Raw genomic sequence first — 18,695 nt, 5'->3', positions numbered from 1 at the left:
TTATTACGCAGATCGTCCTATCCTATTATTATTTTTAATTATATAGGCAAACAGTAACAGGCTCCGCGAAGAGCAGGGGAATTCTGATTGGTTCTCACATTATACTTTTCTCCAAAATAACGTTACCATGGCAACGATATTAGGCATTTCATATAACATGGCGGAATTTTGCGAGAAAGAACAGTAGCGAGGATGATAGGATGTAGCGAAATAAAACGGAAAGTTTGCAGTTTAAGGAAGAAGATGTACTGGAAGGGATATTGCCAAGAGAAAAACCTGACAAATGCTCAATCAAACAACTTCAGCGGTTTTAACTGATTAAAGTGTAATGTGAAGTGCTAGTTTTGTACCCCATATGAACCATGTGAGCGTTAGCCCTACTAATGGAAATGGGCCCACACAAGGACAGAGAAAAACTCTGACCAGGGTGGGAATTGAACCCACGACCTTCGCCTGTTCGGGTTAGATCACCGCTGCTTTACCGACTGGGCTACAAGGTCAGACGGGAGCAGGTAGTGGGAACTGAAGATTTTAAAGTCACGGCAATGAACATGTACAAGAACAAGGAAGGGTTACGTTTTTGCAAACGTTGGCCGTGAAGCACTTTATATTTCAACAGACTTAACTGATTAGAGTGTAATGTGAAGGGCTACGTATGAACCATGTGAGCGTTAGCCCTACTAATGGAAATGGGCCCACACAAGGACAGAGAAAAACTCTGACCGGGGTCGGAATTGAACCCACGACCTTCGGGTAGCTTCAGCGGTGGCTTTTTTGCCGGAAACAAAATGCAGCTCATGCAAAGGTAATGGACACCTCATATGAAAGCTCTCATAAGCTTAAGCATAAATGTTATTAAAACGAACCTGGTTTCGCAGAATAAATATTTCATCTACCACATAGTGATATTTGTTGAAATCTGTACAATGATAAGACTATGTATTATTTTCTTTGAAAAATAGGACGCTTAAGAAGTTAGACAAGTAATAAATATATTATAGAAGCATGCACTTTGCCTTCCAAATCGTCTGGTTTTGAAAAATTTCCAGTGGTCTCCCCTTTGCAAAAATCTCCAAAAACCCGCATTTTAGACATTTGAAAAAAATAGCTAGATCTCTAATTCTACGCCTCTTTCCAGACAGTTTTTTTTTTTTTTTTTTAAATTTTATAGTCCTTGGAGATTTAATGCATATTAATGAAGTTTGCCTTTGAAATTGTCGAGTTATAACAATTTCCTGATGGTCCAACGTTTGCAAAATCTCCAAAACTCTTCACTTTTGATGCTTTCTCTTTCCAATGTCTAGTTCCAGGCAATTTTGCAAGGTGTTTTTTTTTTCAATGCATACCTTTTAGCATCGCTTTTGGTGCTTTGTGTGTACTTTACTTCCCTTAAGATTGGCGCAATTGATGGCCCATTTATCTGCTTCTGTCTGGATTTGGAGGCACTTCTGAGGCTCTCCCAGGGGTTTTGGGGAAGAAGAGAACATGGCTAATTTGAACTTGGGAACAGGGGAACAAAGATAAAATACCTTAGGGAACAAGCGAACATAAACCATTTTAGAGATCAAAACGCTGAGAACAAGTTTCGGAGTAATTTCGGGAAAAAGGAACACGAGCAAATTTTTAAAGGGAACAAGGACCCCCTCGGGAGGGCCTCACTTCTTGAAAACCAGCGCGCTAACAGTCGCAATAGAATGCACCCGTACTTTGGAGTAAATTTTAAAGTGATAGCAGAACCAGGAGCCCATCTGGAGCGTGCAACTTTTATACAGCGTCTGTGAAACGGCATTTTCACACGTAGGTTTATTTTTAGACTAGTCCTTCCCGCGAATTAGGTCAAAAAACAAAGGCAGTTCCGGTTCGGTGACCCTATGACGTCAGCTTAATTTCTTGTAATTGGTCATCGGGCTCCTGTGGGAGTCTCATTCGCGGGAAATTCAATCCAAAAATAAATCGGTCTGCGAAAACGCCGTTACACGAACACAGTAGAGTTGTAGGCTCCGGGTCATGGGTTCCTGGCAGAACCCTGTTTCAGCTCTTGCTCCGAGGTCGACAGGAGATTTGAACTCACATGATCTACTGTACCCATGGCTCGGTGTATTCTAAACCATGTACTGTCTTTCACAAAGCCTTACCCAATTTCAACGTATCAATGAAAAAAGTACTTGGTTTAAACAGGTTCTATCCCTTTTTTAACAAAAACTTTTCTTTTTGTCACCCTTCCCCTCCCCCCTTATTACTTTTATAACCCATCTTTTTAAACAATTTACATTGGCTTTCAGCGCCCTATTTATATGTAGCCATTGTCCCTGGCTTTTTGCCCCAAGGTTACCACTGAATTCCTTGTCGGCAAGACTAAACAGAAGTATGAGAGTTTTTCAGTAAATAAATAATAAATAGTATAAGATTATGTACACAGTCTTTGACGTTAACTTGAAATAAAGTATTTTCGCTACTAGGTACGAAATGGCAATTCTACATAATACCTGAATTGTATTGCAATTTAAACGAAAGGCCTACATGTGAGCTGAGCAATGCGTTTCTGTTGACTGTAAGCCTTACAATAGGGACCTTTAGATTCTACTGAGGACGAGGACGAGAACGAGTACGAATTTTGACGGGAAGTTTTTAGCGAAAACACTTTCATAATTCATAACCCGTACGATTAATCTTACTCTTTGTTATCAGTATAGGATGCTCAGTTATTCTTATTGCTGTTACCTGGGCCTTTTTGCTGATCGAAAAATGCCAAAACTGCTACCGTGCTGTTGACTTGTTTTGACACGACGACATTTTTGCAAAACCTCTTACCAAGTAACTAAGATGACGACGGTAACACGTTTTCCCGCCAAAATGACGCTCGTTTGCGTGCGCTCACTGTTGTTCTATGAGAAAAATTCGTACTCGTAGTCGTTCTCGTCCTAGAATTTAAAGCTCTGTAATAAATCTGAATGTTACAACGAAGGTGGGCCTCTTAAATTAAGACAACCCATATTGTTTCTTGAGGTATATTCACCACTTATTGTATAATTGAAGTACAGGTACATGTTCCACAAGCTGCAAGATAAGCATTCTAAAAATAAAACACTAAAACACTAAAAACTCTATGGAAAATCTCTTGGGTCCGTGGGAAAACGCAAATGCAAGAAACTCCAGAAATGAAGCAGGGTAGGCATCTTTTTTATGTAAATCTCACTCTTATCAAACACGGTAATTGTGCTCCGTACAAGTTCTTTTTTTTTCTGCTCATCAGATTGGGGTAGGCGTGGGTTTCTGCTCTTCAACATCACGGACCACTTTCATAAATGGCGGCCACTTTTACATTCTTTTGTCTTTATGTTAATTAGACCTACTGCTCTCATTTTGAAACAAAAATTCTTTTCAAATGTGTTCGACGTAGGGAGGCTAGAAAGGCTCATTAGCATTAAAACAAAAGAATATTTTATTTGGCCGCCATTGTGAAAGAGGTCTATGAGTGGTGAGACAAACTGATGCTTTTATTTTTAAAAAACAGTTACATTTACCACAAACATTACATCAGCTCCTAATTTAAATTATGGCATTTACAAAATATTTCAGCACAACGTATTGAAAGTTAATTTGTCGTTTATTATACAGCTTTTTCCCCTTCCTTTCTCTCACATCCAGTGAAATCTGGGAACGTGAAAACTCGTATATGTCACCGGCCGATGAAATGCTGACCCTGGTCTTTCGATATTGTAACGTAGTCCCTTCTGTGCCGGTCTTAGATGTGAGAAATTGGCCATGCTTTCTTGAACAACTGAAAAAGATGTTGAGAGGTGAGCAAATTTTGTGCCCGGCCATTTCGTTTCCGTTTGTGTCTTAATTAAGGTCCTAAACCAAATAATTTTCATCCCATCCCTTAATTGATTTAGTGAATTATTTTTGGTTTGACTATAAAAATAATTTTACACTGGGCATCATATGCCCTTGTATAACGTCAAAACAATGGTCCCTACTCACCTGATTTCGGCCAATGATCAGACTGATAGTGACACCACGTGACAACCACGTCACTCATATGCTGTAAGGTAACCTTTTTTAGATCTTCAGGAAAGTCAAGGCCTAATGGAGAAGAAGTGTAAATTAGTGACATAAGCAACGCAGTCGTATATTTGAAAATACGACTTCGTTACCATTATCTCGATTCCTTTTGCCCGCTATTAGGGGATGTTCTCCTTGGAGTGCGATGAAACGCCAGTTATACTGCTCAATCCTTCCTTCTCTCTTTTCAATGAGCAATTGAAATACTTTGCCAATCACAGCAGAGGCAGATATTCAAATGAACCAATCATAGCATGAAGCAGAAAGACGTGCAGCTGGCGAGTGGAGCGGGAAAAGTCACGCTCGTTTCACACTGGCAAGCCACACACTCTTTGCTGGGTTTAGCGGGAGATTAAAGCCAGTCACAAAGCGTATAGTACAAATGTCGGCACCTCAAGAGCTGCCGAGATGTTACTTTCGACACGCTTGACCTCACCTGCTTGTCTCTTCTGCCACTGATCTGCCTTTTCTCGGTTGCCAACAAGTTCAGCAGCCACAGAAAACACTTTTGGAGCGACAATGCTGCTTCCCCAGAAGTTCCAAAACTCGCGAATCACCGAACCGAAGAGGCCGCCTGTTGGGAAATAAAGCAATTAGCCCAACGCTCCAAAAGTATTTCATAAGGAAGATAGGCCCAAAGAGGGTTTGCCTGTCAGCATAAGACTATCGACTTTATCCAGGCCAAAAACGTTGCTATGAACAAAAGAAACCCAGCTTTAGTTTTTGCCACAACAAACGGGAACTCGACGATCAAACGTATTTTGATCGCTCTGCGAGACGTGATTTAATCCATTTGCTAGAGGGTAATGCTGATAGAAAAGTCTCACGGACGTGTCACGCGTCACGCAATTTCTCTCCCTTACGATTTGGAAATGACCTGCGAGATGTGATACCTCGACTGACATGGTGATAACCTGTTGCATTGTGGAGGGTGATGTCGAGATCAGTTTGGTCGCTCTTTTGGTCAAGCATCATAACTCACTTATTTCAGTTCCTTTTGCCCTTTAGCTTAAAATGATAGATATCTGGAAAACTCATAGTGTTTTTTGCATTCTTCAGAGATAAAGAGTGGAAATTTACAAGAGCTCAAATCGAACTGACTCTCGCATTAGTCGCGCAAGTGTTGGACGGGCTCACTACTTTTGTAAACACCGGAAATGTAAACTCTGGAAGTATCGTTTTAAAAATTCAACTCACCTGATAGCATACAATCTGTACTGACGTATTCTTGCGCGGTACACTTGCTTTCCATGAGCCTCTCCGACATGTCACGGAACTTCATCGTGAGCAAGGGATCCTGGAGCCTGGAGACAATTTCGCGTTTGCAGAGTTCAAAATGTGTTTCGTAGCTCTGTAGACTGCTGGTTATCTTTTCTCGTAGCATTTTGTACAGCGAACTCACGCTCTTGTACTGAAACACTCTCAAAAGTGTTTGGACTTGCGAATTGATTATCATGTTTACAATTGCCTCCGTTATCGTTTGGGACTGGTCAGCCGAGAAGTCGTGAATGACCATTTGCCACTGTCGGAAAAAAAGACAAAGAATTCGTTTCGACGTTCTCAATATTTTTTCTTTTCTCGAATGACACATTCCATAACCTCGTCTCTAGGGTCTTCTCGGCTTTCAACATGGCGTTTCGAAGAGCCGTCATGTTGAAAGACGAGAAGACCCTGGAGATGAGGTTGTAGAGCCCCTGTATTCTATTCTCGCTCTAATAAGGCATCTGCCTTGGTTTACTCCCCGGCTACTCTCATTAATAGTCAGCTATTTTTCTTCCTGCTAGTTGACATTTTCAACTATGTTACTGCTATGTTACTGATGTTGTGTTGTTGCCCCGACGGGGTGTGTCAATAGAGGTTAAGCATGAGGTTTACGGCCCATGGCAAACGGGAAACGGCAGACTCCTGCTTATCATAAAAGCGTGGAAATTCTCTCATTTTAACTCGTCTCGTTCCTTTGAGAAATTGCTTTATGATATCTGGAGCTAACAGGAAAGAAATGAGCTAATATCAAGCTGGGTTGTTACATTTTTGGCAAAACCCTAATTTCACTCCGACGTTTGCTGTTTGGCGTAAACGCCATGCTTAACCTCTCTAATATGTTTCGTGGCTATGCATATAGTCATTTCAAACTGACCAATCAAGGTCGTTTCTCAATGACTAGCTGTATAATTTTTGACAAACATTAAACTGAACAATTTAAACAGTTGGTAGAGAGTACTATGACTGAGAAATAATTAATTTTCTGCAATGTTTTGATAAGATCATTTCGAGAATTTCATCGACCAAAATGAAAACAACTATTCTTTGAGAAAAGATAATTTTATTTCAGTGACGGTTAAAAAGACACTAATTCCACAGCTTGAAAAATTAAATTGACATTACTAGCATTAACTTGTATTTTTTTCAATGGTAAAACGTAGAAATTGTGTAGGACTAAACAACTTGGAGTACCTTGGGTGAAAGGAAATCCTCCCCGGGCGTTGAACACAAACGAGCCAACGTTTTCATGTGATTTATTTGTCCTTCCTTCGTCCCTCGTTTGTAAAGCGTTGCCATAACGACAGGCCATCCCATGACGTTTCTAGATATCATACGGGTCTCTAGCAAATTAAATCCGGGAACGACGTCTTGAAATGTTTGGCAAAGTAAGTATAGTTTCCCGTATGTGCCGATGTTGGTTTGCTCCTGTGATATACTTCGGTGGAACAGAGTCTCTGATTCGGGAAGCGTTAAACAGACATATTGATCTTCCTCATCGATTGAGTAACCCTTAAGTAGGCCTACTGAAAGCTGTGATGGGAAGCGGTTTGCCTCTGCCTCCCTTACCGATGAATTATCCTGTTCGGAGTGTTGGCGTTTCCTAGACTTGCATTTCTTTGTCTCTGATGGTGTAGAACTCTAATGAGGAATTTAAAAACGACAGATAAATTATTAGATACCTTGAAAGAGTTTGGTCTTCTGGGTGAGTTAAAATCGAGGCTGACGTCATTTTAAAGTCATGCGATAATGGGTTGACAATCGATCTGGTCTGTAAACTGATTGGTCAGCAGAAACTTGATGACATTGGTTGTTATTCATTGGTTTGTTTTGCACAGACGCTCTTGTAAATGCACGTGATTTTCTCATGGTTCGCCATGTGATCAACTCGTGATCGCATTAGTAAATGCCTTCCTCCTATTGGCGCATTACTGATCAGTATCGCGGTCTTTTACCTCTCGTTTCTCGTCCGTATTATCGTCTCCCTCTTTCTCCTGCTTAATGCTATTTTGTTTACTGGATGAGCTCCTATCGGGCGTTGCCCTTCTTGCTTGAGGTCTGAAATGATCATGGGTTCCTTTTGACTCGAAATAAATACCATCTTCTTGATGTACCCAGAAATGTGTAACAGGGTACCCGTTATTTCCTAGGAGAAAAAAATAATCCGTTAAAATCTATGTCAAGTAGTCCGGGAAGAATCTCTCTGTCCAATAGGCCATTTCCGAGTTCGTGTCTGCCTCTTCTTCAAAGCGAGTCGAAGTGCGAAGTTTTTCTTATGAAAATTAGTTTTCATTTTATATGTAAAGTAGAACTAATTACCATCATAAAAAATCGCACTTAGACTCGCTTTGAAAAGGAGGCAGACATGAACTCGGAGATGGCCTATTTGCTCGACAACCATATTTCTTTCTGACCTGTGCATTTCCTATGAGCAAGTGTCCCTGAGCAGCTGGCATTGGGGCAGTTTTGCCCAATTTGTCTTTCACGAACTGCAAAAAAATGAATTGTTTACCGGGGTTAACATCCACGATCTCCTTGAATACATTTGTGACAATTGCCACCTGAGTCTAGTTTAACGACTTAGCTCCTACCAGTCTTCCATAGCTCAAGTGGTATGACATCCAAGCTAGATACTAACCAGAATACTATGAGTTTGACTCCTGCAAGTTTCTGAGTATTTTAGAATCACCGGAGCCAGGAGCCCATCACCTGGAGCGTGCAACTTACCTATTTTCGTGCAACGGCGTTTTCACAAGTAAGGTTATTTTTAGATTGAATTTCCCGCTAATGAGACTCCCACAGGAGCCCGATGACCAATTACAAGAAACTAAGCTGACGTCATAGGGTCACCGAACCGGAACTGCCTTTGTTTTTTGACCTAATTCACGGGAAGGGCTAGTCTAAAAATAAACCTACTTGTGAAAACGCCGTTTCACAGACGCTGTATGGAAGTTGCACGCTCCAGGTGGGCTCCTGCCGGAGCCCATAACCTGAAGCCTACAACTGCAATACTAGGTTTTCACAGTTCAATCTATTTTTAGACGAGTTCTTAAATACGATTTGGCTTGCGGGAGTGACCATTCTCAATCCCATGGGTAATAATTTCTCATGCAAGACTTGTGATTCGCTGGAAAGGTCTGGTTTCCGGGCAAAATCTAAAAATAACTCGGTCTGTAAGAATCCAATGAAGTTGTACCCTCCTTGTCATGGGCCCCTTGTGTATCATTGTCAATTGATACATACAGTTCGTTAATTCATAAGTTTATCTGTGTTGTTTTGTTTTTGTTTTGAGTCTGAAGTATAGAATCAAAAATAAGACACGGGGTCGGTCAGTTATAAGGTCCCCCAACGGTTGTTATATGGAGCCTTATAAGGTGGGCCTGATCATTACACCAGGTCGGGTACGTTTGCCTCTGCGCTCTTTTTCTTTAACATTAAATTTCAGAACAGTGGAAGGCAAATATTTTCGAGTCACTTACCCTTATCAGAAATAGCTGGCCTCACAACAATCTTGAGTCCATTGGGCAGGGTGCAGTCTTTACTGCAGAGCAACACGCCAACGCATGTCTTTTTTAGCACAAATTTGTTGTGGTTGTTTGTGTATTTCATGGCCCATCCTGAGATGTGAGCCTGAGCCTCTCTGCTGTAGGGCGAGTAGCGCAGTTTTGTTGATCCATCAATCCATTCCTCAAATTCGTCATATTCTTTCATGGTCTTCAAAAGCAAAAAGAAGAAGGAAGAAGTGACACATTTTACAAAACAAGATATTTGCTTTCCAAGAACTTGTTTCACCAGTCGTAACATTTTCGGCGGTAGTGTGTCCGAGTGGCTTATTTCGCAAGACTTCCAATCCAGAGGTCAGCGCTCATCGCTAGTTCTAGTTGTTCTGGCCAATCACTGTGAACAGCCGACTGGTTTGTATTCCTACAGTTGGATTCTTAACAACCTGTTATCCTAACTTGTATTATTAGGTTTATCGGCCCCAAAAGCCTCTGACGGAAGCGCTCAATGAAGTGTATTATCATAATCATTATGATTATTATTCTTAATGAAATTAACCAATTACATCGCGCAAGACAAGGGTGACTTATGCAAAGCGCGGGAAACGCTATTCGGGGGAAAACGAATCCGAGCAACTCTACCTTTGATTGGTTGAGAATGAGGGTCTCATACTTGTTGACCAATCAGCCAATCAGGAAAAAGTGGAAAGGCATACCCGAGAAATTACGGAGTTATTTCCCAAGATCACATAAAAACTCATTCTATTTCTCATGTGAAATGCACGCTTAAAACCCAAAGAGCTAACAAGTTCACGTGAATTTCATGTAAACAGTGTTTAAAAAAAGGGAAATGTCACTTGATTACTGACTTACTTGCAAAATTCCGCTTTCAGTTTCCGGGACTAGAAAAGATCTTTGTGGATCGTGTATGGCTCGATCAGGCTCCAGAAAGAAGTGATGTGTGAACCCTGCAGGCAGTGCATAATGAACTGGAGTATCAGGGTACCACACGGGAGACCTGGAAACACAGAACAAACTCGCCTTACCCCACTGTGGAACAGAATCATTTCTTGGACTTGATCCCACGTGGTTTGAATTTGTTGATTTCTCTACTGTGCTCCGAGAGGCTTTTCCTCTCACTGTATTCAGCTTTAATTACCCTACTCATCAAAAACCGACCGAAAAAATATTTGATCTGATGGGACTTACGTTGATTTGAAGACTCTCCAAAATGTAGACGGCTCGTGCACTTGCGTGTTCAGTTTGTAACATTTGGGATTATGATGGGGTCTAGAAACTTAATAATGATACTGCCGCTTATATTCATTCATTAATCATACATGCATCAATGAATGGGAAATGCAGAAGCTACAATAGCCCTGTCGCGGTTGTCTTCAAGTTGGAATTTGTCAAGGGTAAAGAAATACTCACTTACTCTCAAAGCTAATCGTGCGTTCGTTTTATGCAAATAAATAACTAAATAAATTCATAAATAAATTAGAAATACTCGTGTACTAGTATAATAGGCTAGCAGGTAATTATCAGCGATGAGTTACAGAAGATTCGCCTATCTTGTTAATGCAAGGACTAAACCCTGATATATTTTAATTAAGGCTCTGAACAACAGGAGAAAAATGAATTATGAAACTGATCACCCTGATGAATATTTGCGGAAATAAAATACTTACGATAACTTGAGCTTTTTTTGTGGAACGTGGCATAGATTGCCATGGACTCCTCCCATTTGAGCCGGAAAACTAAAAAAGTACAATTTTACAAAATCAAATTAATGCTGTAACAGTTTCTTTCCTTGATACAAGTCTCATTGCAAAAGCCGTTAATATTTTTGCATGCATTAACGTCGACGCAAATTTCTGCCGTCATCGCGATCAAGATATGTTAGTTACGAGCCAGCGAAACGGATACGGATAAAAACGCGCACGTATTTGATGGATGAAAGGCGAAATAAAATGAACAGGTTTACGCCATATTATTCCTCCCTTTCCCGGTCATGTTTACACACAACGCTCCACACAAGATGTTTGAAATAATTATTCATTACAGGACACACCCACGCGTGCACAGAAAAATAACAACAAGTATTTTTCGTTAATTTTCCTTGAAGCGACATGCTGGTTGATATCTTTAACACTTACGCTTCAAGAGCGTTAAAAAAGAGGAAAGAAATTGTCGACGCTCTCGGCTTAGACGGTTTTTCACGTGATGCTAACAGCCTCCACAGTGAGAGAGATTGAAAATCGCGATATCTCAAGGGGGTGCATTTCCTGTTGACTTATCATACTGAACTTCTTTCGTGCCGTAATAAATGCTTATACACCCCCTAAGAGCTCGCTGACGTTCAATTTTAACTCGATCTCCCACTGCTATCTTTACCCACTTTTTATCAAACAGTTTTAATTAGTGGAGTTAAATCTCAGTATGACTTCGTGATTTCTCCTTTTTTTTCTTGAAAGTTCACCGCTGCTATCAAACCGTCTCGCGCGCACACTGTCCGCTGTCAGCTTTAGAGCTTAAAGCTATAGAGTTTTAACCGAAGCTAAAGGTTTGATGAATTCTGATACGAATAAAATGTAGTTTCATATTCTTACAATCGATCACTTCGGTTTTCACGAGCCCCTAAAAGACTTAAAGCTTTGTCTATACTCCTCTAATGGAAGTTCAAAGCGAGTTAGCATTTCACAATGCTAAGTTACTATTCTGCATGAGTACATATATTCTCTTGGGTGTAAAAGATTCATGGCAATAAATAATCTAATGAGTTGTTGGTCTACATACCCTTCGGTAATAACGATTGAAGCCAGCGCACGGTTAAACTTTGCTAAGATTTCTCCGTTTTCACTGCGTGCTTTATCTGTTAAACGAAAGCAAGGAAAACAGACATCAAAAACACAAATTTATGACCTGGTACGATATTAAACAGTAAAGAATTTTAAAAATCAACATGGAAAGTGAGCTTGAGGTGCTTCAATTAAAGTCAAGTTTCTTAGGGCTGAAAAGCTTTGTAAAGAGTTTGTGATCAAGTACTTCGCGTATTGACCTTTGGGAAGGCAGCTTGCTTGTCTTTGGACAAGAACACAAAAATGAGAGTAAATTGACTGTGCTAACGGTGTATTCTTCTAGCGGCGTTTTTTTCTCCTAAGAAACACAATTTGCGAGCAATTGGTCCTTCTAATGATGACAGTAGAAATTCAGTTGAAATAATTCTCCAAAAGCTTCTCTCAGAATAAAAAGATACAATATGCGAGCCAGAACGAACAAATTTAGAGAAAATCCTCAGATGGACATTTTGAACTTCCTTTTAATGCAGGAGATAATTTATCGACTTGAAGATTTTAGGAATAAAATTGCTAGCTGAAAGTTACCTTCCACGAACTTTCCAGCGAAGTATTAGCTTTTCGAAAATATTAACTGACTTCTTCGAGTGTCAAAAATTGCAAAAACATATAACCATTGCGATTTTTCCGTGGTTGCGAATCTTGTAGGTGGTATTTTAGTAACTTAATTGTTTTCGACAAACCATGAAAACTCTAAGAAATCGTCAGAGGGAAATTTCGAATTTGTGGGCAACATTCCATCCGAAAGTTGCGTGTGTGTAAAACGTGGAAAAACATACTTCGTTTTCTTCACTTTAACTTACTACGTTCTCAAAAAAAACCGCTTTCATTTGTTTATTATTTAACTTAGTATTTGTTAAGAAAGCACTTACCGATTCCAAGTTTGTTCTCGCTTGCGTCTTTTGCTAGTGGCTCCAAACTCATACCGTTCAACAGAGTCCTTAAGTTTTGCCTTTTTTCCTCGACAGAACCTTTCAAAGGAAACACAAAAGCGACAAATTGAAACGGGGAAGTTTAACAAAGGGCATTTGAGCGTTTTTAAGGTGATAAAAAGTTGTTATTCTAGTTCTGAGGTGTGAGCTTTTAATGCGAGGTCGTTAAAGTTATCAACAGTTTCTTCTGTTATGAAAAGACATTTGTTTTCCAGCCGTTTTGCTCTCACTAACCAAGCACTACGTAAAAAAAAAACGGTACTTCGGTTTTTTTATTGTAGTCAGTAAAACATATTGAAATATTCCTTAATTTTTGGGCGGAAATAATACTGACAAATATTCGAAGGCGATTACTACCCGAGTTAACTAATAAAAAATGTTAAATGTACGTAGTTTCTCAGAATAAGTCGAGCGTTTATACCACTTTTATGAGAAAACACAGAATAGCTGAGAGGGACCAGCCTCCATCAGCTACCATGCATTAACGAAAGTGTTTAGTTCATAACACAAAATGACCAGTGAAAAAACTGACAAGAAAAGAAAGCACTTCATTAATATGGCATCACATAGAAATAAAGGAGTATTAACGAGAAAGGCTGACCCGCCGCATAGAGAAACAAATTAAATCTCTCCATCCCAGCTGCTCAATCGCTGATTTTCATATCTACGCTGGGAGATTCCAATTTTTATAAATCACATCGAGTCACTTGTTTACCTATGGATCTTTTCAGAACGTTATCTGTCTCCTTTTTAACTTCGTTCCGGTGTGTGATATACCTTATATTACCTTTTTCTTATGCATGGCCAGTTTTAATTTGTCTTTTTCCCGCGCGTTTGTGCCCGATTTTGAAAACTGAGCCTATCGCTGTGATCATCTACAATAATTTGATATTTCGGTGTACGTCTCAACCGTGAATTTTACAAAATAATGTTTTAAAAAAACCTTGGGAACTTTCTTTGACAAAACGGATCGACTGAAAAAGATTATAATTCGTAACTATATTACCTGTGAAACTATTGTGGCCAGTTCTAACTAAAATAATCAGCATTAATGTTGAGCAAACTTCTCGCAAATTTCTCTTATTAATAGTCGTCATCGTGAAAACAGACGTTTTTCAGTTGAAACTCGAACATTGCGTCTACTGAGGTCATACGGTGTGCCATCAGTATCAAGCAAAATAACTAGAAAATATCAAGCTTGAAGAGCTTAAGTTCCAGAAGCAATTTAAAAAGAGCAAAATATTGCTTACGAACAAAGCAGAGATATTTTATTCTTAACACGCTTCTTCCGACACTCGCTCAACATCCTGACTGTCTCGACTAAAAACAATAACTGGCCCTTAAAAAACACTAAAGATTCTTGGGTAGAATTATTTTTAAGGAAAGAGAACTTTTCTCTGGATCTCAGATGATTTCAAGAGGCAACAAACTCATTTTAGCAGCGGGAAATTAGGAAAACAAACGGAAAATGGAGCCGCCAAATGCTAGAACCACTCAAGTAAGATAACAAAAAAGGTCTATCTTCTTGTCTCCTATAAATCAGGTTATATCATGTTATTTCCCAGAAGGGTTAAAAATCAAGTTTCTTTTCGGAAGGTAGAAAAACTAACCGGCAATTTAAGCCTCTCTTTTTTATGTTAGTTTTTTTTTTTCTTAGCATTGTTTATGACGGCTACCCGCTCTTGTAAAAGTCGTTTCATTTGAGATGCTCTCTCTGCCATCACAAAATCAAACTTCGCAAAGTCTCGCAGTTAATTACTTACTTTGAGGTAGTCAACAGATTAGCAAATTAGACGTTTTGTGATCTAGTGCCTAGGAAAAACTCCAGTCCATAGGAGAAAGAAAACTTACCTTTAATGCTTTGGGAAAGATTCTTCAATTGTGAGATATCCTCCGCGCGCAGAGATCAAGTGTACCTGCCGAAGCGTGCGTTTTGCTTGGAAGCTGAGAAATGGCGAGTTTTTAAAAGGGCGCAATTATCAATTCTGCGCAATAAGTGAAGTTTTCACAATGCTGGGAAATTTGCCACAGTTACCATATGTGCCCGCCATTCACCTGTTCCCCGTCTAAACATTGAACAATCGGGGGCTTGCTAGGGGTCACGTGACGTGACCCAAACTATCGAAATATGACAAATCTAATATTTACCGAGATGTTGGTCTTGATAAATAATGATACAAGCTACATATTGGCCTTGAATAAGCTCATCTCGGCTTTGTAGGTGTTTGTACACGTTAAAACGTCCCGCTTTTCGAGAATACGGGATGCCTTTTTCCCTTTTGAAAATTTTTCTTCGACATAAAAAAAATGCCTCGAGAAACGAGGGTGCCGGGCCGGGAACCGAAGAGGCAGGAAAAAGCTAACTTGCTTGAAATCGTTAACAAAGTTGCAATGGACAAATGCGAAATCAATTATTAGCTGAGAACGGAGCAGATGTAAGATTTCACTAATACAAAGGCTGTAATGGTCTGTAATGGCCATTTAATCACACTGTATTTGACGAAAACAGTTTATTAATTCAAACACCGATAGAAAGGAGGCAATGAGCAAAAGACCTTTTACGAAGGTGATTTTAACTGGTTGTTTCTCGTCTAAAATAACCACAACAGCACAATAAAAACCCTTCGAAAAATACACGCTAATATGAGAGAAGAAAAAGCAAGCGACAAAAGCGGACGGTCCAAAAATTTGCGCGCTTTCATATGATGAAAAGTTCGTTTTGTATGCAAAGATTTCGAAGTGCTAATACAGTTTCTCGGGATTCATTGTACGTTCCTTTAAAGAAGGTCTCGTCGGAGGCAAAATGAAATCTCTTAGAGATAATAAAACCGCCTTAAAAGGGTATTTTGCTATTGTTTCACAACACGGCCTAAATTTGAAATCTGTATCCTTTTTAATGATTCATAATTTGCTAGGAAGGAAATCAAATCTTAAAGAATCTCGGTTTAGTTTTCGCTAGCAAAGGCTTTGTAAAATTGATAGCATCACGTTCGGTCGTATACTTGTTATCGTTACATGCCGGGAAAAAATGTTTTGTCGCTAGGATATAAACAAGTTTTACAGCGGAAAATGTTTCTCCCGGGCACTAGAAATTTTAAAATTTTATTCCTAATACAGATACAATAGCGGATAAAGAGATCCTATTGTGAAAGCCAGCTCGACAGTTTCCGTTACGGGTTATGAATAGAATGAACGATTTTTGATAACGTCATGCAAGACGATCCAATCTTTCAAGTAATTTGGGTCGTGGTTCATCTGTATTTTGGATTACCGAGGAAAAATACTCTCGCAAATAATCCGCAACGTCTTCTTTCGCAGCTTCAGACCAAGTTTGAGTATTAATATTCTTTTCATATTTACGATGTTTGTTTACTCTCGAAGCTAAATTTCTGCTATAGTTTGCATTTAAGAGTGCTTTTGAAGCTCTAGAAATAGCACGCGGGCCCAACCACTGTTGGCATATAATTTTTTTTTTAAATCTGCACGTTTCTTGTCTGATCTGAATAACATTCGCAAAGAATGCCAAATAATTAAAATATTTATGTATATTTCAATCGGATCGGACTGAAATGAAAGGGTTCGTAAGTTGATTTATGCGTAACAAAGATTAAAAATCACAACATTTCGCTCTACCATGTCTGGCAGATTAGGTCGTGGGCAAACGTTCTTTATTTTTTGAAAAGACAAAAAATATAGGCCAGATGAAGCCCTTTTTAAATTAAAACCATGTTAGAAGTTATTCACATCTTGAGATGTGTAAGATTTGGAAAGCAAAAAGTAACAGAATTTTAAAAAAAATGACGTTTGTAGCTCGAACTGACGAAACAGACGTCGGTGTAAACCTGGTGTGTGGAAATGTTTATCAAATCTGTGTCGTTCTTAACTAGTTTTATGAAATGAAGGATTAAAGTCAATTTTCAACTCTTATGTTTTGGCTAAAGGACTAAATTATTTCTGATACCCCGTTTCATCCATGCGAATAACGGGCCAACCCAAAACCAATGGCTAAGTTTTGATTTGAAATAAACATCTTGTTTAGTACATTTGGACAAGAACTGCAGCTAAGCTTGTAAGGATCTTGCTCGGTTAATTTACATATTGTTAATAAAAAACACAGAAAATAAGCAATTTAACTTGCAACTTTTTAATCCATCTAAAGACTTTTACCGATGTCGTTTAAAAGAGGACAATAACCAAAATATTAAAACTTCACGCCGAGATAGTCGGTAGTGTTTCTAGCTAAGCCGCCGAAGACAAGTGGTTTGTTTTTAGTGGATAGTCTTAATGTTTAAATCATTTTAAAAGAAAACTTCATGTTGTAATAAGTGCGACATTGTCTTAGTCCATCAATTAGCACTTTTTTTTACTTTCCTTGTAAAATGCAGGCAAGGAACATTAAAGATCGAAAGGCTTTAACAAAGGAAGTAATTTCAAGTTTATCGAGGGTCACTTAAAATTTCTCCCAAACCTTCCACATAACCTTATATGAGTTTCCTCTTTATATTTGGATGATTTCAAAGCCAAATGTGTGCTGCCGATAACAATAAAAAGCTGGTAGAATAAAGATGGATCTGAATTTAAATAACAAAATTTTTTGTTAGTAGCAATTGTGGACTCGAAAGGAAGGTTTTTCCTAGCTACAGAGTAATTAACTTTCAGTTTTATGGGGTCTATAAGATATAAATTCTGCGATGAGTTATCTTTTCCACAAAATGCACTTTATAATACCATGCCGAAAATGATTGAGTTAATCTTCGACTTATGCACTGGGCGTTTAAAACGACTTTTTCCGTTTCTCTCAGTGTAAACGTATTTCTGTTCACGAAGATAATCCGAAAAGTTAAAGCAAAAAACAAAAAAACATACACACAAAATTGGAACCTTTCGCTCCGCGCGATGAGAGGTCGTTGTCTCAGTCATTCTAATAATCAATTTGGTTTTCCAATTACCATTTATAAACTTGAAATTGCTACAGTTACAAGAGTTCAAAGTTAACATGTTAACACGTTTTAACCATGGAAGGAAAAAAAAATTGTTTATAAAATCATTTCAAGTACTGAAAACACGAATAAAAAACGTTTATAGTTGAAAGTTGGCAAGTTGCTAAGAATAACTTCTTTTTTTTTCAACTTACAGCCAACTTTAATCGCGTAATGCAAACATTTTTACAGTTCCAAGAAGCTAGAGGCTTACACTAACTGTTAACTGAAGAATTGTCTAAAAAAGTTATGAACTAAAAATTTTAAGACCATCAAACTAGCCATTGAGGATTGTTGATCATTTAAAAAATATATACTTTGCAGCACTTCCTCAAGTTATCGATTTGTCGATTGACAACTGCTTTGCACGTAGAGAGATAGCCTGCAAATACAACCGAGTAGAGGGGACATATTCGTAATGTACGTTTTGATACCAAGAACAAGTTTTGCCATTACATTAATTCAAGGACTCAATATTGACTAGGCTAAACTTCATTTAGCGTGAACTCTATCTAAGCTTTCATTTCGCACACTGTAGCCGGTTAGATTGAAATCTTAGATCTACAGCTTCCACTACTGCTCTGTTAATTTGCCGCAAAGCACCTTGGAGAAAAGATGTCAAATCCTGCATAAGAGTTTTGTCGCTATAGCAGCTCCCTCGCAACTCAACAACAACAAAATAACTAAAGTAGGACACTGTTAAATTCAAAACTCTTCTCGAGGAGATTTCCTTTATACTACACAAAAGAAACTGCATTTCTAGTCGGCATTTTTGTCCCTTCTTCCTGTATCCACGATTTTTTTTTTGTTTATGAGGTTGTTAGAAACCGAATTTTCAATTAGCTTCATTGCAATGGAAATGAAGGTTTCCCAACAGAGGCGAGATTCGCACGCTAAAGAATTGCCCTAGTTGTAATATTAATCAACAATTTAAATCTCGTTTACTTTACGACGCAGGTGCGTATACACAAACGTTTGGAAAAACGGTAAGAAGTAATTTTCTTTCTAATTGGAAAACGACAAGCATTTAAAACTGAGTTCTCCTGAATCGTTTCAGAGTGGAAGATTTTAAAAGATTATTTCTTTTTAACCGTTGTTTATTTT

General features: G+C 38.8%; 1 protein-coding gene across 2 annotated transcripts; it reads right to left on the bottom strand.

Moving 5' to 3' along the window:
• Positions 1 to 105: 105 nt before the first annotated feature.
• LOC138004000 (uncharacterized) lies at positions 106 to 14,586 on the bottom strand. 2 transcript variants are annotated; one of them, XM_068850366.1, is made up of 13 exons: positions 14,464 to 14,586; positions 12,553 to 12,651; positions 11,622 to 11,697; positions 10,514 to 10,582; positions 9,699 to 9,843; positions 8,805 to 9,039; positions 7,740 to 7,814; positions 7,281 to 7,471; positions 6,520 to 6,966; positions 5,263 to 5,587; positions 4,502 to 4,639; positions 3,985 to 4,086; positions 106 to 3,781 (listed from the first exon to the last, which is right to left on the bottom strand). In XM_068850366.1, the coding sequence occupies exons 2-13, from the start codon at positions 12,602 to 12,604 to the stop codon at positions 3,639 to 3,641; spliced, it is 1,998 nt and encodes a 665-aa protein (XP_068706467.1). In that variant the 5' UTR covers positions 12,605 to 12,651; positions 14,464 to 14,586; the 3' UTR covers positions 106 to 3,638. The 2 variants fall into 2 exon arrangements, with proteins under 2 accessions (XP_068706467.1, XP_068706468.1); XM_068850367.1 differs by having other exon boundaries at positions 6,895 to 6,966.
• Positions 14,587 to 18,695: the final 4,109 nt, after the last annotated feature.

The sequence above is a fragment of the Montipora foliosa genome, chromosome 5, assembly GCF_036669935.1.
Source record: "Montipora foliosa isolate CH-2021 chromosome 5, ASM3666993v2, whole genome shotgun sequence".
NCBI classification, from domain to species: domain Eukaryota; kingdom Metazoa; phylum Cnidaria; class Anthozoa; order Scleractinia; family Acroporidae; genus Montipora; species Montipora foliosa.
The sequence above is the reverse complement of the archived record's forward strand: the minus strand, read 5'-3'. Positions and strand labels throughout refer to the sequence as shown.